Source organism: Pipistrellus hanaki (genome assembly GCF_964339955.1).
Source record: "Pipistrellus hanaki genome assembly, chromosome: 2".
NCBI lineage: Eukaryota > Metazoa > Chordata > Mammalia > Chiroptera > Vespertilionidae > Pipistrellus > Pipistrellus hanaki.
The window spans coordinates 107,908,911-107,934,791 of record NC_140504.1 but is presented as its reverse complement, the minus strand read 5'-3'; the positions used below and the strand labels follow the sequence as shown (position 1 = coordinate 107,934,791).

Here is a 25,881-nt window from a genome sequence, read left to right as displayed (position 1 = left end):
TCAGATAATATATAAGACAGAAGAAACACATGCATCACACTGTCCTCATTGCCCCATCTGCCTCAGGCCAGAGCCACCAGCTCAGGAGTGCCACGTGCACATTTCTTCCCAACTGAGTGATATCATCCCCGGCAGCTTGATATCAGCCATGGAGGAAATAATTACACTGCAGAAATTAGCATTTGCTATTAGTCAGGGCTTGTTTTTTCAGAGAATAGCACCAAAGCCAAGAAAACTTGGTCATGGTCACTGAGTCACCTGTCTATGACCTGGAATGAGGAAACTTCTGAATTTAGTGGCCTCTGAGTTTTTGGAAGTAGGTTGTGACTCTATAGGATATCAGACTGCCAGGCCTCAGCTACACAACTACAATGTCAGACAGACCACAATGCAGAGAGAGAAAGACAGAACTTACCTGTCCTTTCATGTGTTTGCATGCATTAGCCACTAAAGGCCCCACGTGCTCATCCTGAGGATGGTCAGTGCAGAGCAGGTGGCTGAGTAAACATAGAACCTACACTCCCATTGAGAATGCTGGCAGTACCCACAAGGAGGCTTTGTAAAGCTGATATCAGCTACTTACAAAATTACATACTCAATTTAGTCTCAGGTAAGTTTTATTTTATTTCTAAGTGAAAATGCTTTCCAAATTCTATACATGACACCTTATATTATCCAGCAGCTTCATCCCAGGAAACAATCTATTGCATCTTTATTGTTCACAAATTCAGTGCCCTAATAACTCCAATAGGATTTTGTACCTTACAGAAACACTGCTTTACTGTAAGATTCCATGGCACACGGCTTTGCAAAGACAGATGTCTTTGCTGGGTAACGTTCTTACATAAATAATTACCTACATCACAAATATTTTCAAAATCGAAACTGCTAAGCTTTCTTGCCTGTCACTTTTTCCTATGTTATCTCCATGGCAACCTGATTCCCCTTCCCCGGAGACAAAGAGAACACAGAAGATATGTCTAAATTGGCATAACTAGAGACAAATTCTTTAACCAGATACACAGCTTACTCTAACGATTAGCATACACCTGAATTATCCAGAAATAATAATGTAGTTCATGGAAATGAGCCACTGGGAACAAGCCTCTGTTTACACTCGATGCAGCCTAATTGTAAACTATGGCATGCACTGTTTGCCATTGCACCTCACCCTGTTATCATCCTCTGTAACCCACCACCCCTCCTCAGTGCACTCAGCCCCCAAGCCCTTCCCTCAAAGTGATCTAGGACAGCTCCTGCCGTGGGCACCCCAGGGCTAATGGACAGCTCTCACCTCCTGCAAAGGCAGAGCTCAGCCAAGTGTAGGCGCACCCAGGGGGGGGGGGGGGGTATCAGTTAATGAAATAGATTTACCCGAACGCAAGGTCACAGCCCAGAACTGGAGAAAAAAGATGTTAAGAATTATCTCAATTAACTTTGGTAACTGCTACTGGGACAATTACATGTAAGAGTTAAGTATCTCATGGTCCCTCTTCTCATAATCCTCTATTTGTTAAAACACCCTATAATAATATGCAACATCAAATGGGACCTCCAGAGAGGGAAGAGCGCCTTGTCCTGCAATTCCCACACTTTCAGTTCATAAAATACCCAAAGAGCCTAAAGAGCAACCTCCTTACTGCCTAGCCTTCACTTTTTTTTTTTTTAATATATATTTTATTGATTTTTTTTTTTTTTTTTTACAGAGAAGAAGGGAGAAGGATAGAGAGTCTGAAACATCGATGAGAGAGAATCATCAATCAGCTGCCTCCTGTACTGGGGATTTGCTCGCAACCAAGGTACATGCCCTTGACCGGAATTGAACCTGGGAACTTTCAGTCGGCAGGCCGACGCTGTATCCACTGAGCCACACCGGTTTTCACTGGCCTTCACTTTCTAAAAGGCAAACATGATAATCTCAGTATTACAAGGAACTTAGAGAAACACACACCTGCTCTTCTTTTAAGTAAACAAATAATACATAACCCTACAATTGGTTTTTATGGAAAAACAGGAAGGTGCGAGGAGACCATTTCAGCGTTACACATACACAACACCAAAGATGATAGCTTCACCGCGGAGGCAGGGATCAGGACAGGAGTCAGGGGTGGGCCAGGGCCTAACACAATGCTGCTTCTAGAGTAATACTCACAACCCAGAGAGTCTCTTCCTTGTAATCATTGCAGGTGTGTGTTCCACAGGTGTGTGCCTGTGCCCCCAGAGACACCCCCACGGTAAAATCATGTTCTTGTTTCCTCCATGTATCCTACACTAGGAAATGTGTTAATGAGCCAAACAGCTGTTATTTCTATGTTATTCTGCAACAAACACTTAAAGTCTGGCACCTCCCCAAAATGGGGCTCTCCTCCCTGCTTACTGAATGTGTGCAAGAGCCGAAGGCCCTGCTGCCCTAGGTCAGCAGCCCCAGAGCAGGGCTGCCTGTGGCTTTTGCCCATAGGGATATCGAGGCCCGGGAGGGAGCGTGTTCACCTAAGGCTCTATACTGTAGGTTTACCCAGGCCCCAGGATCCTAGGGCCAGCCCACAAGCTCCATCTTCCAGGCTTGGGAATGTTGCTGGGTAACGTTCTTACATAAATAATTACCTACATCACAAATATTTTCAAAATCGAAACTGCTAAGCTTTCTTGCCTGTCACTTTTTCCTATTAAAGGCAGAATCCTCAATTTTCTAAACAATCGCTGCTGACTGCAAGGAGGGATGAAGCGGCAGAGAAGCAGGGGGGAGTAAGAGGTGATGCTGATCACTCACCAGCTACCTAGACACGTGCAGAAGGGACACAACATCAGGGATGCAGAGAGAAAACGAAGAGAAACAAATTCAACCAGTTACAGCTTCACAACAGAGAATCAGAGACAGCGGAAAGCCCGTGGAATAACTGAACACAGCCACAGAGAATTGCACTGGCAACCTCTCTTTTTAAGGGGCTCAGGACCTGCCTTTACTAGATCAAAAAGCAGGTGTCACTCAAGGCTCCTGGGGTTGCGGTGTCCATGGGAGGGCTCAGGGTGACCCTGTGTGGTCTGAGATGGCGGCGGGGGGTGGGGGGCTGTTTCCTCCCCCTTGGTTTTGTCTCCATGTCAATGACTTCTGTTAAAATATTTGCTTCTCAACCAACATTTGTTTTACTTCATGTAGATTTCAAATTGGATGAATAGGTGTTACACTGGCTGCTTGGGAAGGCAGGACAGACCTCTCCTGAAGGGGAGAGACCAACTGAGCAGAACCCAGGTGGTTTCCCACCAGCGCTCAGACCTCTCCACGGTGGCCGTGCCCTCAGAGCAGAGTGCAGCCACCTCACAAGCTGTGTGGGCTGAGGAATCACGGACAGAGATTTACTCACAAAATTATACGTACAGGCTGAGGCAAAAGTGAGAAATTAGAGGTGCTCAGGGAGGAGTGGACAGGAAGCAGCCCCCAGGGCAGGAGATGGAGGCCCAGTGCCCAGGGCTGGTCCCTGTGACACACACACAGCAGGAGCCAGCTGAGCTGACTGGGTGTCTGGGCAGTTTCAAACATGGGGCCAAAGAGTGCCCCACGAGCTGTGAAGTATGGAAAGAGCAGGAGTAAAGTGGCTCTGAGGACCATCAGCTCTGCAGCCCTTTGAAGACAATCAGAGAGAGAGGCCAGAGGCTGGGCCAATCAGCACCCTGATGCAGAATGAGAAAGCGAAGAGAGTGGAGAGAAGGTGGGGCTGCTGCTCTGGCCTGCCTGCCACCTCAGCTCACACATGGCCTGGCGGGTCCTTAAACCCCAACTCCAACCCCACATCTTCTTCTGCCACCAACTGTCCCCCATGGCACCCAGGCAGCAGAGCTGAGAGCTGGAGTCAGGCCGAGTGGCGCTGCGCCCAGCTGCGGGGCCTGGCCTGCTATGGGGTTGGCAGAGCAAACAGAAAATACCAGGACAGGTGGAGAGACCCAGAGAAAAGGGCTCTCCTCCTCTCTGAGCAGAGGGCTCTGTCCTTTCATTCTGCTCTGGGCCCTGAGGGACCTGGCCATGGAATGGACACCTAGGGGGTGAGCAGCACAGAGGCGAGGGTTCCGGCAGATCCACTGCACAGGAAGGCGGCCTTGCCCTCAGGAGAGGCTGTCAGGGAGGAGCTGCCGTTCTGTGGAGAGGCTCGGCCCCAGGTCACTTCGGAAGCCATCAGCCTCTCCAAGCACAGAGGGACAGCAGGCACGACCGAGACAGCAGGCTGCACCCAGCGAAGAGGGCACTCCTAGCCATCACCTTGCATGTGAGGGAAGGAGCAGAGAGAAAAGGAGCAGGGTCTGTGGGGAAAGGCACAGTGCTCCCTGCTGGGGGTGTCTTTGCAGCTGAGCGAGCCCACTCACAATGCCGGCCTCTCTTCTCAAAGCCCCAACTCCTTACACACACAGGACCCCCATCTCTGCAGACAGGTGTGCATTGTCCACTGGGAACGGCTGTACTCTCGGGGCTGTCGTAAGAGCTTGGTGACCACTGGTGACGCTTCTCTGTGGTGTGGGCTGTCCTGATAACCGGAGGATGCTAGCAGCACACTTAGCTATGACTGCCCAGCCTGTCTGCACACACTGGCAGGTGTCCTGGGGCCACAAACCAGAGGCTGGTCGCCCAGTGAGGCAGCCCATCTGGACTCCTCCTCCCATACACCCTTACTCTCTGGGTTTATTTTAGATCATCTGTCACAAAGGTGCTTAAAGCAATCCCTGTCTTGCACTGTTGAGAGCACATTTTTTAGAGCGCTAAGTCTCACTGCCAGGCACACCACATGGTGGCTGCAATCGCACAGGGCTGAGGTCCCAGGTGTGCTTTACCTTTCCACTCACAATACCTGCAGTGCATGTCATTTCAAGCCCCAGAAGGTGCTTGAGGTGACCATCCTGGCATCCAGGAGGTGCCTCCAAGGCACAGAGAGAGCACAAGTGCCAGCCACAGGGCTCCTCAGTCCTACACATGCCCTGAGAGCCCCCAGCCTGCCAGGAAAGCTAACAGGCGCCCACCCACCGACAGGGTAGGCACCCTGTTACCTATCTGTTTTCCGATAGTCTTAGGCGACCCTGCTAGCTGTTCTCTACCTATGGGTCGAGAACCGCTGCTATAGAGCCTAAGACCACTAGAAAACACAGATATTTACATTACAATTCACAACAGTAGCAAAATTACAGTTATGAAGTAGCAACAAAAATAATTTTATGGTTGGGGGTCACCACAACATGAGGAACTGTATAAAGGGTCAAGGCATTAGAAAGGTTGAGAACCTCTGCTCCAGTAGCCAGGGAGTAAAGTTGACACTAAAATCATGCGCTCTAATGGCCCCACGTTGACCCTGTCTAAACACTGGGAAGCTCATCCACGAGACCAAAAAAGTCATCTGAAGCCAGGAGAGCTAAGACAAAGAGGAGGTGTTCCCCTGGAGTCTGCTAGCTTTAGCTGAGCAGTATGCCCATGACCTAGGACCAATTCTAACTGCAAGATAGAGCCCTGTTTTCCCATTGATGTAGAATTTGAACCGCCTGAGGGGCCTTCAAAACCATGTCCCTTAAGCACACTGATGGTCCCATCCCAGGAGTCCTGCCCAGCAAGGCTTCTGCTTCATTACTGAAGGACAGAGGCAGTAGAACTAGCAATAAGCTCTCCACATCTTCGATAACACCTGCCACAAATGGTCCCCAAAGCCACCTCTACCAGGATAACAACCAATCGCCCTGTCAGGAAAGTGTGGGGCGCTCTTTCCCCTGGTCCCTTGAAATTCCCAACTTTGGATTAAGGTGGTCATCCAGGTAAGCCTGGTAACATAAAAAAGCACCACGTAGGACCCATACAACCCACACCAGTAAGCAGCTGGCTGGACTCATCACCACGCCCCACATAGGACAGACATTCTGAATCCTAACCGAAAGAAGGCAGATACTCTGGAAACAACCTCAAACAGGTGAGATCTGAGTGTGGGAACCACAGCATACTGCAGTGCCCATTCTTCGATATGTCAGCACAGAAGACTGGGGTCTCCAGGAGTGCACAGAGTCACAGGAGTCATGCACTAGGCCCCTTCGCTTGCTCTGCAGTTGCATCATGAAGCTCCTAAGGGGTCCTGAATGTCATTGTGCACAGGACCCCACAAATGACAGCAGGTCCCAACTGTAAGTCTCCATCAGCAGGGGTTACCAAGGGAGCAGGAAGGCACAGCTCAGTCCAAGCACAATACAAGCCCAGTGGGGCTGTATCCCAAGTCATTCCTAGTGTCTCAGAAGCAGTCCTCTGGGTAACTTTTTTACTGTCACCTGCCCAGACATTGTCATGACTTCTATGCACACAAAAATAGCATCGGTTGGCTCAGTCTGTAGGAGCAGGTGAGTAGACCAACCAAATGTATCATTCTGGGCTCAGGCAAGTGTTCTTTGACTCATGACCTTAATAATTCTCTTGACAAATCACTGTAAATTTTCTGCCCTTTTAATACCCTAATTATTTCCTTCTCAGCAGAGCCAATCTGTCCACATTTCAGGCAAAATCAGTACAATTGCCTTTTCAAACCTCAGCAAAAATACAAAATGTTGTATAAAATTTTTTTTAAATCACTAAGAAGGTAGAAAAAAACATACAATTTATCTTTTTCTCAGTAATGGGTTCTGGGTTACTCCTTAAACACCCACAATACCATCCAGAATGGATTAATTTCTTTTATCAGGAAGGAATGTGCTTGTTGGCCTCACTCACAGGCAGGGATAGGGCACACATGGGTTATGGCTGACATTAGTTCTGTTCTGGTGAAACATTGGCCCCAAAGCTGCATTCCTCTCCACAGGAAACAGGCTTCCCAACAAGGTGCAGGCCCAGCTGCTTCCCCAGATCAGTGGGGCAGGCTTACAACAGGGTGCCTAGGCCTCCGCTGGGAGGGAAGGGGAGCATGTGCTAAGATTTACTCTTCAATTTTGAAAGACAGTGATTTGCTATGAGTAATACAACACTGAGAGGCAGCTGTATAGGGGACAGTGAGCAGCACCTTCCAGCAGCCCGGACAGGACACTAGGGGACACCCCAGATCCTCACCCATGCCCACTCATGCCAGAACCTACTAATTACCTATACTAATAAAAGGGTAATATGCTAATTAGACCTGGAGCCCTTCCAGGAGACCTTTAGGACGTCCTTCAGGAGGTCCTTCCGGACAAAGCCATGGTAGTGGGGCCGAGGCAGAGGCAGTTAGGGGCAATCAGGCTAGCAGGGGAGGGCAGTTGGAAGCGAGCAGGCCGGCAGGGAGGGGCAGTTGGGGGTGAGCAGGCCAGCAGGGGAGGGGGAGATTGAGCAGGCTGGTGGGGGGAGGGGGTGCAGATGGGAGCAAGCAGGCCAGCAGTTGGGATTGATCAGGCCAGCAGGCAGAATGGTTAGGGGAGATCAGGCAGGCAGATGAGCAGTTAGGAGCCAGCAGTCCCAGATTGTGAGAGGGTATAGGCAAGGCTAAGGGACACCCCCCACCCATGTGCATGAATTTCATGCACTGGGCCACCAGTATTTCCAATAAAATGCTAACTCTTTATTAAATAATGCTATTTAAAAAGATGATAATCCCTGCAGCCTTAAATATAAGTTTGACAATACACAATGTAAATAAAAGGCAAAAATCTAATTTCTATGTAGTGAACTTACAAACACTCCCTGTGTCCTTCTTGATGCTGCCAGGCCACTCAGGCACATCAGGCCTCCAGAGCACAAAATTACTTACTCCACGAATTGTAAATGTCAGCTTACAAGAGCAATGAATGGAGGATTTGACAAATGCTCCAGGGAAAGTGTGGGCCACCCCCACATTCCCAAACCATGAAGCTATAAGATAACAAAGAAAGGGGGCAATACCCATCTTCATTACTATCACCTCAGAAAATGGACAACCTAGCAGGTCACACTGAGCACTCCTCCACAAAGGAATATAAATTCAGATACTGAATTCTAGTCTCTCCAAAAGGGGCTGGGAGAAAAAAAAATTAGACTCCATGTCCATCGAGACCCCTAAAAAGAAACTGCTGATAAAGAATTTGTCAGAGAATAAATTCCCACTGGGAAATTTAAATAATCAGTTGGGTATGAAAAATATGCACATTCTGGGTTTCAGACCAATTTCTCTGCATGCCTTGAATAAGCTTTCCAGGCTATTACTACATTAAGTGCAGACCAAGAATCCCCACAGTGGTTTGTATAATAGATTTTATCACAGGGATAATTCAGAAATCACAGCAAACACCATGTTGTTGCCTATAAGCCTCTAAAAGTACATTATGTGTATACATATCTGTTAGAGGCATAAAAAGAATGTTAGCCTCAGAACCTTTATCACAGAGTCTAAGTGTTCTGATCCACCAGAGCTCATTTGTCCAATACATTGCCACCAGCAGCCACATGTGGTTACTACACACTTGGAATAGAGCAACTGGAACTGAGACATGCAATGAGTGTGAAGGACACACATGGCTTCAGACTGAGCACGGAAAAAAGATGCAAAACATTAATAATTTTATAGTGAATAATGTTTACATGCTAATATTTTAGATGCAGTGAGTTAAGTAAGATATATTATTAAAACTAATTTCATATGATGCTTTCTACCTTTTGAAATTTGGTCACAGAAATTTTTTAATTCAGCATTCAAGCCATCAAAACAATTTTTTATTTGAACACATGTTGACCTATTCACTTTTTTAAAGTGTTTTTGAGACATTTAAGTGCAGCTGTCCAGGGGGGAAAGCTCTGTTGTATTCAGTCTGTCTCCATGACTACAAACATCTGGACCTGATTTCAACAACAATCCAGAAGCAAGGAGATTCAGATGGCAGGGAGAGGATGTGTGTGTAAGAAAACTCTTAACAAAAGACAGCATAACACTTCAGGCTATCCTGGTCACTGTGCATATAATGTCCATTTCATTGTGTGAATTGAGAACCCTTCAAACATAAGCAAGAACCCAAGGACTCAACAGCCCCAAACACAGGACAAGTAAACCTCCAAATCCTGTATAATACTGGCTTCTGTGCAACAGAGCAAGATTACCTTTGAAACCCTTTCCCTGCATTAGGCCCCAAAATCGGGGCCAACAGTCACCAACATTTCAGCAATGGGAACTGGAGGATCTTTCTCTCCTGCTCCCTTCTCTCATCAGCTTTTCCTTTTATATACTAGTACTAGAGGCCTGGTGCATGAAATTCATGTGAGAGGAGGAGGCATGTCCCTCAGCCTGGCCTGCACCCTCTCCAATCTGGACCCCTGGGGGGATGTCCAACTGCCCATTTAGGCCCAATCCCTCTTGCAATCTGGGACCACTGGTTCCTAACCACTCACCTGCCTGCCTGCTTGATCACCCCTAACCACTTTGCCTGCCGGCCTGCTCACCCCCAACTGCCCCCCTGCCAGACTGCTCTACCCCAATTGCCCTCCCCTGCTAGCCTGATCACCCCTAACCACCTCTGCCTCAGCCCCACCACCATGGCTTTGTTGGGAAGGACGTTTGAAAGGTCTCCTGATCTAATTAGCATATTACCCTTTTATTAGTATAAATGCTCTTTATGTCCAGCTATGAAGCTCTCCCATTGACTTGCATCTTTATACATTCACTCTTTAATATGGTAAAAGATATCAAAATATTTTAATTTAAGAATGGGAATCAATGATGAGCCATGTGACCCTGATATGTCCTGCTTGAATAATTGATGAGGCATTGTTTTGGCCAGTTTACAGAACTATGTTTAGAATTCCATTTAGTGCTGCAGGATAAGTCACTCACATGTTGGCTTATCATCAGATCTGTTCACCAAGCAGCAGATGGAAAATTAAAAACACACACAGCTCTGTGCTTCCTTGTGTGAAAGCAGCATGCTGAAGTGACATGAAGGACTGCCTCTACTTGGCCCTAGTGACAGTAAGGTTACTTGTCCAGGCTCTGCTGATGTGCCCTCTGATAGAGTGCAGCACCTTCACCCCATACCTTTTTCCTTCTAACAAACCTCAGTAGCAACTGACAGTTGTAATTCCAAGAAGTAGGCATTTTGACCATTTCTTCCAGGCACCTCTAGGAAGGTACCAGCCAATATCTCCCTCTCATGGACAATGAGAAAATCCATCTTCTGACTCACTCCAGAGTCACCTAGAGGAGAAAAGGAAGAGAGGTGGGGAGGGAAAGAACTTGTTTGAACAGGTGTCAGGGGAACGTGAGCCTTTGCTTAGGAGATGTTGTAAGATGGGTTGTAAGATGACACCAGAACAAGAGGAGAGAATAAAGTTAGCTGCTAGAGGAGTTTACTGACAGAACTTAGAGAATGGGATAGAACAGTGAGAAAGGGGAGTGGAGAGGAGGGAAGAAAAGGAGAAGACAGGGGAAGGGGAGGGGGGAAAAAAAGAGGTGGGGGAGAATCAGCCAGAGCAGAGAGCTCCCTGATACCAGGGACCCTGTGGCAGAGGGACCAGGAGACACTGATGGGGAGGGTGGTGGTATCCAAGGACAGTGAAGGCTACCTGTGAGGTTCCAGGAAGTCTCTCTAGTGCCCATGACCTTCAGTAAAGCTTTGAGTCCCATCTTTGGGAAGAGCCTTCAGAGCATCTAGCAGGACTGCAGGAGGTGAACTAATTCGGTGGCATTGGAGACGCTGTGCCATAGTAGAATTGAGAAAATGTACAGCCACCTGAAATCTCCTAAAAGACTGGGAAGGGGATGCTGGGTCTCCTACTGCACTGAGGAAAACTGCAAGCTAACATCATGGGATCCTCAAAAGGGCCAAAACCAAGCTCTTGTGGAGACACACCTGGCTTGTCCAGGGCTGGGGATGGAGGTCACTCACTAAGCCAGCTCCTCCCACCCTGCAGCCTGATTACTTGTCTGGGCTGGGCCTGTGGGAGCAGTATGGGTGATAATGGTGGGAATGTGAGTGGAGGGACCTAACAAGAATATGACTTTCCCTTAAACAAACTAATACATCTGACCTAATGGTTGACACCGACTAGAGGAAAGGAATATCTGAAATTCAGGAAAGGAAGAACTGCAAAACAGACCCCCAGATGTAGGTTGCAGAATCCCCAATCCATGCCATGCTCCCATATCCTTCCTGGGGTCCCAGCCCAATAATAATACTGATTATTATGAAAGAATAAAGCTCAGGAAGAGCAACAGCGATGACAGCCCACACAGATTAAGTGCTTACTATTCAGCAAGTCTCAGCACCTTTCAGGTGTGAACTCATTCAGCCTGCAGTCCTTTGAGGTGCCGGAGGTTCTTCTTGGTCACCACCTTACAGAGGACACTGCACGAAGAGGTCGTGACATGTGCTCAATGGCTGGCACATGGCGTGGGTATATTGCTAGGGTGTGAAGAGGGGTGTATGCACCCAGGCATTCTGGCCCCCAGGCTTCAACCTACCCGTGGCCCTCAGAGCCCTCCAGGGCTCGTTTGTTCCTTCCTGCTTTGTCCCCTTGTGGAAGCATTTACCACCACATTTTTGAGCGTATGGGAACCAACCACCCTACACCAATAGGGTCACTGAAGCCCCATTTCTACAGGGACACAAACTCAGTGGAAGGTGTGATCCGGCCCCCTTGCCCCCTGCAGAGCAAAAAAACCCAAGACCCAAAACAATCAGGGAAGGCATTCCATAGAGATGCTCTAGATATGAGAATGTAGAAAAGGGTGGGTTAGAGTGAGGCAAGGGTCATTCAGCCCACGGTCAGTGGCAGAGGTAAAGGTGAGTATGTACAGCACCCTGTGGTGGACAGAGGTTGTGTAAGGAAGCATGACACAGGCGATATGTGACAGGCTTCTCCACAGCATCCCAAGAACAGAGGAAGAAGGCATCTGTCCCTTAGAAGTGGATAGACCTTTGATTAATGGTGAAGAAAGTGATTGGCCTTACATAAGCAAAGAGCAAGCATTAGGAATAAGCGTGCTCTGCAGGCGTAAAAGGGCAGGCATGGCCTTCAGGGCTGTGCAGCCGTGAGTTAGGTGGGAGTGAGACTGTGGGACCTAGAGCCTGCCTGAAGGAAGAGTCCAGGGGAGCACAACAACCAGACAGCACTTTAGAGTGATCGCCCAGGCCATGGGCATAGGCAGCTGATGGGGAGCGTGGCCAGGAGGGATGCAGCCTGACACAGCAGGGCTGGGCTTGCCACATCTCAGAAGCAGAATGGAAGGAGTTAACTGTCTCTTCTAAGAGAGAGTAATAATGAAACTTGGTGACAGAGCTGATGAGGGAAAATCAGAGATGGCCCAAGCCCCACAAAATGTCAATACTAGGTCAGGCCTTTACAGCTCAGCATTCTGCTTCCAGCTTATCCAGACATCCTGCCGTGACCCCAGAGACCACACTGGATTTCTCAGACTGAGAACCAGAGTATGGAGCCACTGCCCTAAGATGAGCACTGGACCACCAAGGGGTCCCCTCTCTCACCCACTCACCAGAGCATTGGAGCTCCAGGAACAAAGGGAGGTGGGAGAGCCAACTCTGACCATCTCTTTTACCATTTCCCATCTCTTGGTTCTGAATTTCTGCATCATTATTCTGTTGTGGTCACACTTTGCCAAGTTCAAGTACCAGTTTGGGGCCTAGTTGTTCCAACAGCTGCGAAGTCGACGCCACGCCAGGTGTCACCACAAGCTGCAGATGGGCGTGAAGGCAGCCTAGACCCCCAAGCTCAGTAGGCTAAGGAGTCAGGAGATAAACGTCACTTTTAACCCTTCTTGTCCTATTTATATTTTCAGTTCAAAGTAAGTCCCAAAGGCCAATTTTACACACTTGCTATTTGGTTTGAATTTTTAAAAACCAATTTTTTTTCATAAGTTAGCTTTCAAACACAAAATGATGCCTCATTTCTCACATTCATCTTACCCAACCCTCTCCACCTTATGTGTCTCAGCACTACCCACAGTTCAGGCCCTGCCTCCCACCCACAGAGAAAGCCAGAAGTCAAAAGTCAATGTCAAAGGCTCTAGGATCAACAAGATCTGCTGATTCTGTGACTTAAGACAGTTTTTATCCTAACTATTGCCATCCGTGCCTCGTCTGCACACTCTCTACTTAAAGAGTGTCTTTAAATTGACTTACTTTTTATTTGGTTCCAAATAAAACTTCACGTAACTACCATTATTTTTTTTAAGGTACTACCTGATAGAAATAGAAGGGAGCATTATAATAAACACAGACATTAACATAACAGCATATCACCAGCCACCACCTGGGACATTTGGCAGTCACTGTGCTGGGTTCCCACACTTGGGTCCCTGTTTCCCTACCAGAAACATCAGCACCCACTGGCACTCTGCCCTTCTTCCTCTTCTGTGCCAGGACACTGCACCAGCCAGGATGCCACTTTCAAGTCCTCCCCTATAACACCCTTCGCTGTGCCTGTCAACATGACAACTGGCATCTTGAAAAGTGACATCCTTGAAAATTCCTCAGCCTGATAAATTTCCCACTTAATTTGAAGAGTGACAATGACAGCCACCTTTCCCCACACTGATTGAAAAGCTCACAGTGCTTTCTTCAATCAATAGTAGTCCCTGACTACTTAGCAGGTAAGGCCAGTTGAACACCAACTATCAGAAAATAAATTTCAGCCTAACCCTGAGCGAACTCCAGAAGGAAGAGGCACGTGGCATAATTAAGGCAAAGTGAGGCTTCTGCGATTGAGAGGAACCCACAAACAGGTCACATCTAAGGCCTTCCTTCAGTGAACACCACTTCTGGGTTACAGGAGAGACTGCCAGGTCCTCTTCAGAGGGCATCCTGTGTGGCAGCCCTCTCCTGCTAGTGTAAGCCAGCACACCCTGCTCTGCTCATGGGTGCTCAGCCCCCACAGCCATGCCCGACAGGCTGAGGACACCTTAATGGGAGCTAATGGGAAACACACCTGGTTCCAGGTTTCGGAAATCAACTCAGTTTTATATAAAAATAAAAAAGAATCATATTCTAGAATAATATTAACGTGAATTTCTAAGAAAATATAAGACCACAAGTAAACACCTGTTCCTGAGAAAAACATCAGCAGGAAGGGTATGGGTAGGAAGGGGCAGCTGGCAAAGCAATGGGACTGCACAGGGGACCCAGTCTGAAAGCACCGCAGTCCACCCAGATGGGACCTGGAACACAACGGCCCCCACCAGGCTAGGAAGCAGCACCCAGCGGGAAGCAGCTTTCCCAGGAGGGCAGCCACAGGAAGGGGGCTGGGGAGAACTAGCAAAAGGCTGAGCAAGAGATCAGAGATGCCTCTGGGAATTCGCCTGAGACGCCCAGGAGACTCAAGGAACTTGAGAAAAAACTGGCAGGGCCTGGGAGGTAAAGGTGACCAGGTGACAAGGCAGAAAAGTTCTTCTGTGACTTCTGGTGAGAGCAGGGGCGGTTGATGCTAACATGGGGGTCGTGAAGAGAAAAGCAGCCAGCTGCCTACGTGCAGCCACCTCTCAGTATGGCATAACCTTGCTAGGTGCCCATCAAAAACACAGCCAGGAACATTCCCAGCCATGGACACCAGATGTATCTATTGAGTCAAAGACGAAAAACTACTGCCCATGAAAACACCTGCGTGTGGGCGGGGCGATCAGAAAGAGACGCCCCATTCACTGGGCACTGCCCCTGTGAAGAATGAGACGGCTGTCCTCTGTGCACACAGCTTAGAGCACATGTGTCAAACACAAGGCCCGCGGGCCAAATCCGGCCGGCCAGGCCTTGCAATGTGGCCCGCACTGCGCTGTCATCACTGCACTCCGCTGTCAGTTTATGACATTGTCAGTTTATGACTGTTCAGTAAACCATTCGGCCCGCGATTTAGGCTGGATTTTAGATTTTGGCCCCTTCTCGGGTGCCTGTGGGAGGGCTCCAGGCCAGTTAATTCAGCTCAGCAAGACCGGACGTATCTTCTGCCATCTTACCAGGTGACCCTGTGACTACCAGTGGCCTCTCCAGGTAGGCAAGTTCCCCTAAGAATCCAAGATTTGTCACCTCTTTTGAGATTTGGGGGGAAACAACTGAACTCCAGAAAAACTGCTATCAGAGTCCATGTAAAGGTGACACAGATGGATTCCCAAATCCATGGGAAGCACACAATAGACACGAGAGTGCTGCCACGCAGAGCTGTCCTTTCTTTAGGAGCGTCTACTCTCAAATTCATGTGTGTGAACTATAGACGTGGTCCAGACAATCACTGCTCATGACAGAACTAATCCACAGGCATCATGAACTTGGTGGATGGTGAACCCACTGGCTATGTTTGAGGTGGCGGGAATTTAGCATGGACTGCATGCCTGCACTGTGTGCCTCATCTCGCACAGACATGTCTGGCTTCAGTTACAACTGGCCAGGCACAGGAAATAGGTGCAATTTTAAGTTACATAAAATTTAAAGTATGGCGTACCAAGAGTTAAGGAATCCAAAGATTTATTTGTAAACAGTACGCATTTATTACTTACATAGGAATTTCTAAAACACATACAGGGTGTGTAGGAGAAATAAAGGCTTGGAATTTAACTGTCAAAGAAGGCACAGTGGCTGCTATAGCAAGGGCTTAACGCTGTTTTAAAAATGAGCTTGGAGTCCTGGCCGGGAGACTGGATTTGGTATCGTCCCATGCACAAAAGTTGGTTCAACTTCCAGACAGGCACACGTGTGGATTTGTGGGTTTGATCCCTGGTGGGGCCCATGCAGAAGATGGCTGATTGATGTTCCATTCTCACATCAATGTTCCTCTCTTTCCCTTCCTCACTCTCTAAAAATCTTTTTAGTTGTTAATCCTCACCCAAGGATATTTTTCCCATTGATTTTTAGAAGGAGTAAAGGGGTGCGCCGGGCGGAGACAGAGAGAGAAACATCAGTGTGAGGGAGATACATGGATTGGTTGCCTCCCACATGGCTTGCAAGTGAGGTACATACTCTTGACCAAAGCTGAACCCACAATCCTTCAGTCTTCAGGCTGACACTCTATCCACTGAGACAAACCAACCAGGGCACTCTAAAAATCTTGTTTTTCTTTTTTCTTTAAATGAGCTTGGTGCTCCATTTGTGGGCGAAGTGGCAACCAATTGTTGGGCCACATTCTAAAGACCAATATGATTTTTATCCCAAGTAGTTATTATAGTGACAGGTACATAGTAAGGGCTCAAATAAATATGCGTTCAGTGAAGCAGAGGAGAGAGATGCATCCCATCCTCCTTCTTGAACACAGTGCGACAGTCTGACTGTGATCCCTGGTGTCCCTGGGGCCTCCCACATCTGAGTGCTATGGAACACTTGCTGTCCTGTCCAGACGTCACAGCTGCTCCACTTCTACTACCCTGAATCCTAATTCATTTACATTGACATTAATTCACAGGAACATTATGCACTGATTCCATTAAGCAGAAACGCAGATGAGCGTATAGTTAAAAACATAAACACTGTAGCAGAGGAAACAATCCACCAAGCCACTCCTCTTTCCAAGCCTCCAAAGACCACTGATCTCTAAATGCCCACAATCCATCAAGGGTCAAAGGTAAATTTAAAGGAGAAGGCAGGAACCTGTGAGTAGCACCCAAACTGTGCGACCATCTGATGCACTTTTGTATTCTATCCACTCAGTGAGAGAAGGGAGCCCCACACTGTGGCAGAACAACTTACACCATTCACTGCAACACCTTCAGTTTGACAACCTGGTCTTTTATGGCTAATTAGAATTCCAATAGGGTACACATCAAGCACACGATTCTAATTCATCCAATCTGATTTTTTTAAAAATGACCTTGGCTCTTCAGGTGATGGAATAAAGATCACTTCCTCTTAACTAAAGCCTTCCGATATTTTATTTCAAGAATATGTTTCAAAAAGAACATGTTAACTATGATAGAGACTAAATACAGATTGAACTGAAATACATTCTTGAAACAACTGCATCACTGAGACCCAGTTCCATCATGCTCCAGCAAGCAGGTGGGTCTGAAAGGCCAGATGCAGGAGCCACTGGCTCTGACTGTGCTCAGCTCAAGCACATGGAAGAGTGTGATCTCGACAGTTGTGCACAAGCTCTGTCCCCGGCAAATGGAGGAGCTGCACCCTGCTTTCAGGAGAGACTTCAACCAGCTATATCGGCAACTGAGTGCCATTATTCTCCTCCACTGCCTTTTTAAAGACAGGTTATAGCTTAGACATTTTTCACTTTAAAGAAGCTCAGAACAAAGATAAAACTTGGAAGTAATTTTAAAGGTGAAACAAATAGGTTCAAATACTTGGCTTACATGCCCATTGATCCTCAACAGCCCAGTCACAATAACAAAGGCTAACTCTGCATGTAAAAGCAAAGCATTGTATGAGATTACACACACACACACACACACACACACACACACACACACACATCCACACACACATACCAACACACATATTCATACACACCAACACACACACTTCTGAAAATACACACACATACACATTCACACATATATTCAAACATACACACCCCAACACACACATCCGCACACACATTCACACAAACACATACACACACCCTTCTGCTAGGATACCATATAAATGAACCCACTAGCAGGAAGGTGGGCCTTCACTGGTGATATGAGAATTCCAGATTTCTGTATCATTACAGCACTGAGATGATACTTATGTGTGCTGGGCACTGCATGTACATTACCTCCTTCATCCAGTGAAGCAGGAGGAGGCTTTAGCTCTCTGATGAAAAGGCTCAGAACAGCTAAGCCCTTTGCCCAGGGGCACGTGGTGAGGAAGTGCAGAACTCCAGGCTGAAACTACCTGTGCTGGGACTCCCACCTCTTGTGCCACTTTGGCCACCCACCAAGTCCCCACTCCTTTCCCTTCTTCCTTGCAGGGACCCGAGAAGCCCAGGGACCTTCCCTGCCTGCAGCCACATGCAAGGGGGAGGCCCACCCTGAGCCCCAAGTCCCTGTCAAGCTGCTGCTCATCCGGGCACCTGCCTGGGATGCGACCCTGGCCTCTGAGGTATGAGAGGGAGTGTGTGAGGCTGGCCACCGACTTGCAGAGTGAACACCAGGGAAAGCAATCCTCCTCTCCCTGCTGGTGCTTGAGGACATGATGCCTGAGCCACTACATCTATCTCGAGACCCAGTGGGTGTGGCCAAGGGTGAGACCTATATGGTAGCAAAGCAGAAGGATGGGTGAGTATGCATTCCTAAGGACAGATGGCACCACCTGACAAGCCACCCACCCACTGCCACCCACACAGATGGCTCACATCGGCTGCACAGGCTGCCTGTGACCTGCCCTCAGAGCCATAACTGGTATGATGCTCCTTCCTTGGGACCTGAGGCTTGCAGCCTGAGTTTGTAAGATGGCAGCCTCCCACCGAAAGAGCATCTGCAGCCCTGGGGCAGACTGTATCCATGGGGGTTGGTGCTGCTTAAGTTTGGGACCTTTGTCTCTAATTAACTGTGGTATAGACTGAGAGGAGGACTCTAACCACAAATCCAGTCAGCCAGTCAATCTGAAGCCTCTTTCAAGTGTACTACCCATAGTAATGGTTTGGCCCTGAGGAGGAAACCCTGAGGGCCTCCTCAATGTGACTAGCTACTGGATGAGCTAAAAAATGGATGAGATATACTTACTTAAATGAGATATACTCAACCCCTGGCACACAGCAGGCACCCAGTGAACACCTGGCACACAGGAGGCACTCAGTTAGGTTATTCACTAACTGCCACAAGTTGAAACAACACTAATGTGTCGGAGGGGCTGTTTCCACCCCCGGGGGCCTTTTGAAATGAGGTCTAAGAGGGACTTCGCTGTGACTTATCTGTCATGACTCCAAAGGCTGGTGTCTGCCCCTTGTCATCACAATGACCGAGAGTCAGCCAGCTGTCTGCCATCCTGTGATCTGTCTGGCTTTTGGTAAAGACTTCCAGGTATTGGGCCTCTTACTCTAGAGTCCAAGACCAAACATAGCACAACACCAGACAGCCAAGCAGAAGAAAAAGGACAGGAACAGAGCCTGAGAACACCTCCTGATGCAGCACTTCCTGGATCTCTGTCACTTTGTCCCTGTATCAATTCTTAAGGGCCTCCAAGTAGTAACTGTCACCCACTTTAGGATTATGGTGACCTTTTTATTTTAAACTAGAGGCCTGGTGTATGAAATTCGTGCACTGGGGAGAGGGGGTCCCTCAGCCTGGCCTGCACCCTCTCGCAATCCATGACCACTGGCTCCTAACTGCTCATCTGCCTGCTTGTCTGATTGCCCCTAACCTCTCTCCCTGCCTACCTCATCGCCCCTAACCACTTGACTGGCTGCCTAATCACCCCTAACCATTTGCCTGCCTGTCTCATCACCCCTAACCACTCTACCTGCCTGCCTCATCACCCCTAACTATTCTGCCTGCCTACCTCATCACCCCTAACCACTCTGCCTGACTGATCACCCCTAACCACTCTGTCTGCCTGCCTGATTGCCCCAACTGCTCACCTGCCTGCCTGATCGCCCTTAACCACCTCTGCTTCAGCCCCTGCCACAGCAGCTTTCCAGAAGGATGTCTGGAATGCCATCCAGAAGGTCATTCAGGTATCTGATATAATTAGCAATCATGCTCTTATTATTAAAGATATTAAGAAGAAATCTTTGAATTACTCAATTTAGAACCTCACAAAACCCATTTAGGAAAACATGTTGCCCATAAACATCTCCATCAATGCTGGTTAAAGGGGTCACCTTGTAAAACTAAAAACAAAACAAAAAACAAACTGGCTGAGAAACATAGCTCATATTTTAGCTATTGCAATGCTTAGTGCTGTTCAAACAGGACTTTTTATAGATGCTTCTTAACACGTAATGACAAATATTGCAAACAGGCAAATGAAGAGACCAACGGTCCCAACCTTAGGTAATGGGTACTTGTAACTTGGTATAAAATTTCCAAGGGCTGCATAATTAACTGATTGGAAATACACCTACTCTCAGATGGCTCAGGTGAAAGGGAGAGGCTCTGCTAACCAGGTCAGGATTTCATGTGACTTTGATACCAAAACCCTGATGAAAAAGAATGCCACAAAAGATGCGGGAGGCGGGGGGGGGGGGGGGGGAGACATGGGACTATTTCATGAACCAAACAGGAATGAATACATTTTATACATGATTCATTCCCAATGTCTACATGTAACTAAATTAATAAACAGTCTAAGCAGATATTTGCTTATTTACATACCTAAAAAGTTTACATATCCCAATTGGTCCAAAAGAAGGTTTAAGGGGCTTCTCATTGGGAAAATAGGGAACTGTCTGATATTTAGTCACCTGCTACTGAGACATATATAGTATTTGCTGAATAATAAGATGAGTGTCCATCTAATTAATAAATGCAGCAACATTCAGCTTTGCTATGAGCAAGTTCAACGGAGAGTAAAGTACTGAAAGCCTATTTGGAAGTAGTTTTCAGCTAAAGTCCGTCACGTGTATAGGCATGTACAACACTCCATGCAGGACTTCCGCTTGCCCAAGAAGACTTCCACTGATTGTCAAAAATTGGTGAATAAAAAACTTTACTTTTTCCTCTCTGAAGGTGATCGAATATAAGATTAGATTTCATTCAGAGTCTTCCTAGAAACTTAGTCCTTATGTGGTGGGCCTGCAAAGAAGAAAGGACTGGAGGTCACACTTAGTTAACACAACAAACAAAAGAGGGGGAAAGATATGGCCAAATGCTCCCTAAAGCTCAGGAAACATAAACATACACATGTGTGCCTATAAAGTCAACCAATAACCCCAAACTCCACTCAACAAAATATTAACCTCCTGCTCCTAAGTGGCATTACTAAATGTCTGACCCCTTGACACATTTTTTTAAAAATTCTACAAATGCCACCAGAGTTCAAAGAGCTGAGGTTACCCCCTAACCTCCTCATCAAAGGCAATTCCAATAAGATGAACTGGGAGAATATCTAAAACACATAGTCATCAAAATGTTTTACTAGAAGCATCATTCCAAATATTATTTGCTTCTTTGACCTTTAATTATGATACCTAGATAACAACAGCAAGGGCGGAGAGGAAAAGTTGGAAAATATGCAACAACACTTGTAACTGAATTTAATCACAATCAAAATCAAAGAAAAACTTAATTCCTCTTCAGCAGTGATCCTAAGTATAAATATGCCTTGACAATTCTTGACCACCCATTCTTCCTGATTCACAGAGCAAAGTATGGCAAAGCAAAGTATGCTATTTAACCCTAAAGCTCACCCTCCAAGGGTTTAAGTTCTTAACCTCAGAGATACTGCAGTACTGAGTGATTCAGGTGGTAATATTTTTCCAGAATCTCAATATTATACACATTGGAAGGATTATTTAAGTAGTTAATGCACCACCAGCTCCTTAAATGGTCAAAGTACAGGAATACGGCTGTGTTCTCTAAAATGAATAATCACAATAGACTGAGAATGTATTTTTTTTCCTTCAAGAAATATAAAATGTGACTACTTTGTTTCTCACACCAACATCCCTCGACTATCTACTCCTCCCCCACAAAACAGGTTCCAAGGTGGCAGAGGGTGTGAAATTACACGTTCTAAGTAGCCTTTGAAATCAAATCACTAAAACCCTCAAGATAAGGTCTTTGACTGAAATAGAAGCAGTGGGTGCTGTACAATATAGTTGCACTCACGCATGCACGCGTGCACACACACACTAAAAAACAAAAAAACTCAAAGACACTGGGAATGCAACCCTGCCTAAGAGCCCAGGAGAGGACCAGGGTTTCCAACAGACAGAGTCCAAGAAAAGATGGGCCAACACTCCTCCCATCTGCAGGATAACCTCTTCCCTCCTGTTAAACAGTTTGTACTTTGTGTTCTGCCTGGTCACACACCTTCCTCTGCCCAATCCTCCCTGGCCAGACAAGCAGGCAGGAGGCCCAGTCTTCCCAGGAACCGGAACCTGGAAAACATTAAGCACGAACTTTACCCAGGCAGGTGGGGGTGTGCAGAAGGATAGTCTGGAGGTCTAGGGAAAGAAGGTTTTTTTCTGGAAAGATGGAGGGGGAGCAAAGTTGGGGGTGGGGGGTGGAGTGAGAGGGAGAACAGCCCCAGCCAGCAGAGAACCCAGGGACAAGAAGACCTGCCTATCCCTCGGGAGGATGGGATGTTGGCACACCTATGAACATATAACAAGGTTCCCTGGGAGCACGTGGCACCAAAGAGCAAGTGCAGGTGGTAGGAAAGGAATTCTAAGGGAGAGGATGGAAGGAAGGCAGGTGCATACAAGAAGTTCAGAAGAAAAAGGATTGGGGGAAGGGGAGAACTTGAAGGGTTACACTCATGGAGTCCTTGGAGAAAAGTAAGTTAAAGAACTGCAAGGAGAAGGTCATGTAGAGCCACATGTGTTCTCCCCAGCCCCTCACCATTGCTCCCCACACCTGCAGGGACACACACACACACACACACACACACACACACACACACACACCGGCGCCAAGAAGGCTACCCACCTTTGCCAGGGGCGCGTTTCTGCTGGTGGTCAGCTCGTGCGGACTGCCAGCCTCCAAAGGGAAAATTGGCGAGCCCGGGGCGCTGCCCATCGCACGGCCCCCGCCACCCGCAAGCTCGGAGGCCGCCCCCCAGCCGGGGCCAGAGCGCGCGGGAGGGCTGCCTCCGGGGCTGGCGCCAGCGCGGGGCCTCTGGCGAATGCCATCCAGCAGGCGCACCAGCAGGATGTTAGCGGGGAGCTCGTCCACGCCGCAGCCTACCAGGATGCGGCACTCCGGGCAGCGCAGCTCGCGGCGCGAGCACAGGATGCTCTCCAGACAGCGGCGACAGAAGGTGTGCTGACACGGCAGCACCTTGGCCGTGGTGTCCAACCGCTCCAGGCACACGGAGCACTCCAGCAGGTCCAGCAGCGACGACTCATCCATGTCCTCGCCCGTCGCCCGCTGCCAGCGCCACAGCTCCCCGGGCCTGTCGTGGTCGCCCTCGCTCTGTGCGGCGGCGGCGGCGGCGGCCGCTTGGGACGCGCACAGCCCGGGCCCGCCGAGCAGCATGGGGAGGCGCCGGCGGCCGCGCAGCGGTCTAGGCCCCGGGGCCGAAGGCGGGCCCACCGCGGGCGGTGGGCATCAGGGTGGCGCCGCGGCTGCCGCCGGGGAGCAGGGCTCCGCCAGAACTGCCTCCACGCCGGCTGGCGGCCCGAGGCTTGCGGCCGTCAAGGTGCAGAGTGGTACACCGACTGGCCCGCGTGGCCGTGGCGGGAACTGGAGTTCCGCACCCAGCGAACCAGCTCCGGGCCAACGGAGCCTACCTGCCCTTTGGCGCTCGAAGACCGCGGCTAAGGGCTACACCATCGCTGCGGATCGTCCGACCCGCCCAGTGCTCCAGGGGAGCCGCCGGGCCGTCAGGCAGCGGACTCTGCGCCCCAAAAGGCCTCCAGTGGCCAGAACGCCCCCGACAGGGAGTAAGGGGAGCGGCGGGGCAGGGCCCAGGGGGGCCGCGTGCGCGCTTCCCGGCGCCGCTGCTGAGCTGCAGCCCCCGCGGCGCTCCATGCGCCCTGGGCCTGCCCGCGCCTGGCCGCCCGCAGAGGGTCAGCCGGACCCTTCCTCTTCCTCCGCCGCAGGCACGTGCGCGGGGAGCGCGCGGGGGTCACGGTCGCTGAGGGGCGTGGGAAAAGGAGAGGCGTTGTCCGCTGAGCTCCCTGGAACTCCGAGCCTGCCTGCTGCGAGGCTTGACCTTGTCCCCTCCCAAAGTCTTCCCTTTGGTCTCCGTGAGCCTCGGGCAGAGATATTTCCTCCCAAGGCTGCTGCGAAGGAAAAGTTTGGCAGGTGTTATCTCGACTGCCTTCGCCAGCGCTGGCCAGCAGCTCGGGGACACAGCCAACACCGGGCATCCACCTCGACGACCCCCGGAGCTCTTCTGGTCGGTCTCCTTTTCAGATGGCGCACAGGAGTGACAGCCCAGCAGCTGTGGGCATGTGGGTGCGGGACGCCCACAAAGCAGGAAGGGAAGGCGCTTGGGTTGGCTAGGGTGGCCGGGTTGGTGCCGGTTCCTCTAGGCGGCTGCTGCCTCTCCCCGGAGTCGCGGTCAGAGGCTGGGGCCGCTGACAGCCAGACCCACACCCTCTCGCAGGTCTCCGGGCTCCGCGCCTCCTCCACACACCGCGTGGCTGGCGTAGTGCGGGGACCCAGCGCCGCCTCGTGAACCCCGCTGCAAAATCTCCTCGGCTGGCGCATAGGAGAGGAAATCTGTGTTCTTCTTCCCCACTCCCCCGCTTCTGAGAGCGTCAGAGAAACGGAAGTGCGTATGGAGGACCCTGAGAAGCAGGGAAGTTTGGCGGTGGGCTGGAGAAGGCTGTCAAGGATTTCCTGCAGTGCGCTGCCCCCTCGTGGCCGCTGTGTGTTCATTCCCGCTCCAGCATAAATCCTGGTCCATTGGGCGGCAGCTACAAGGCCAGGTTGTTGCCAGAGCCAATGTCAGAGGCATTCAGATCCCGCCTAGCAGTCAGCCTGACCTGTGGTGTGTGAAGTTAAGTGTAACTTACTTTTGAACTTTTCAGGGAGAAAATAATATTTGTTAAGGCCTAAGTGCCAAGAATGTGCTTATGAATTATCCTATATAATAAAACGCTAATATGCAAATTGACCAAATGACTGGTTGCTATGATACACACAGACCACCAGAGGGCAGACTCTCAATGCAGGAGCTGCCCCCTGGCAGTCAGTGCACTCCCACTGGGGGAGTAGCACTCAGCCATAAGCCAGGCTCATGGCTGGCTAGCACAGCAGAGGTAGCAGGAGCCTCTCCTGCCTCAGAGGCAGCCCTAAGGATGTCCGCCTGCCGGCTTAGGCCCTCCTCCATCCCCTGAGGGCTCCTGGACTGCGAGAGGGTGCAGGACAGGTTGAGGGACCTTCCAGAGTGCATGAATTTTGTGCACGGGACCTCTAGTTTTATATAATCCTCTAAACAGCCCTGTGAGATAATTATTTTAACCTCATTGTACATGTAAGAAAGGTGAACTTTATAGTTATGAAATAACTGAGGCTGAATTTTGTTAGTTTTGCTATCTCCAGAATTATAAGCTACATATTTTTATACTGTAATATCCCCAGGGCCTAGGACAGTGGCACATAGTAGACTCTCAATAAATATTTGATGAATTAATGAAAAAAAGTTCTCAGAATCATCCATCACCTAGTGGTAATTTGAATACTCAAATCTTAGCATCTTAATTCCAGGTCTCCTGAGCTCATATCAGGCTATCAGTTCCTGGAAAGTTTGCTATTGATGGCAGCAGGAGACTTTCCCAACATGCTTTGTGGACATCCCACAGTAGTGTGGAGATTGTTCACATCAGCACAGGCAACTATGTGAGAATGCTTCATGGAGCTGCCTGGCTAGCTGGAACCTGGGAGCAGACTTCCCAGGAGGCCCAGAAGAAGGGAATGCACATCCCAGTGCACAGAAATGTCTTCACATTCTCTTTTCACTCTTCAACTGGCTCAGGAACAGCAAAATGGGATTTTCCAAAGGACCTGTTGGCAGAAAATAGCACCAGGTATCAACTTCAGTTCAGCAACCTCAGTCCTTGAGTTCTGGATGAGAGAAGAATTCAGAGCCGTGACTCCAATTATAAGAGAAGTTTATTTAGAAAGTCACAGAGGTAGAAGTGAGCCATAGAAGAAATGGGCTCAGGAAACAGGTTACAGCAAAATAAGGGCCTTAGGAGCTTAGGGGAGAGATGGGGAGGGAGAGAGAGTGTGACGAAGGGGGTAGGAAAGGTGCAGAATGCTCCCTAGAGAGAGCCACACTGGCTCCTCCATCCCCAGGGCTTTTATTTGTGGTTTGAGGGGAGGCTCTCAATAGAATATTCATCATCTTCCCCACGAGTCTCATCAGAATCCTGGTCTCCACTGACTGGTGGCACCA

The 25,881-nt window shown here is 49.0% G+C and overlaps 1 protein-coding gene across 4 annotated transcripts in view; it reads right to left on the bottom strand.

The window, feature by feature from the left end:
- The window catches only part of SH3RF3 (SH3 domain containing ring finger 3), a 217,958-nt gene extending 193,335 nt beyond the window's left edge, over positions 1-24,623 (bottom strand). For 2 of the 4 annotated variants that reach the window (XM_084872441.1, XM_084872443.1), the window contains exon 1: positions 22,461-24,620. In XM_084872441.1, the coding sequence (XP_084728567.1) occupies positions 22,461-23,009 (549 nt within the window). In that variant the 5' untranslated portion in view covers positions 23,010-24,620. Of the gene's footprint in view, positions 1-22,460 lie in introns of all 4 variants that reach the window. The other 2 variants (XM_084872444.1, XM_084872442.1) reach the window with 2 other exon arrangements.
- Positions 24,624-25,881: the final 1,258 nt, after the last annotated feature.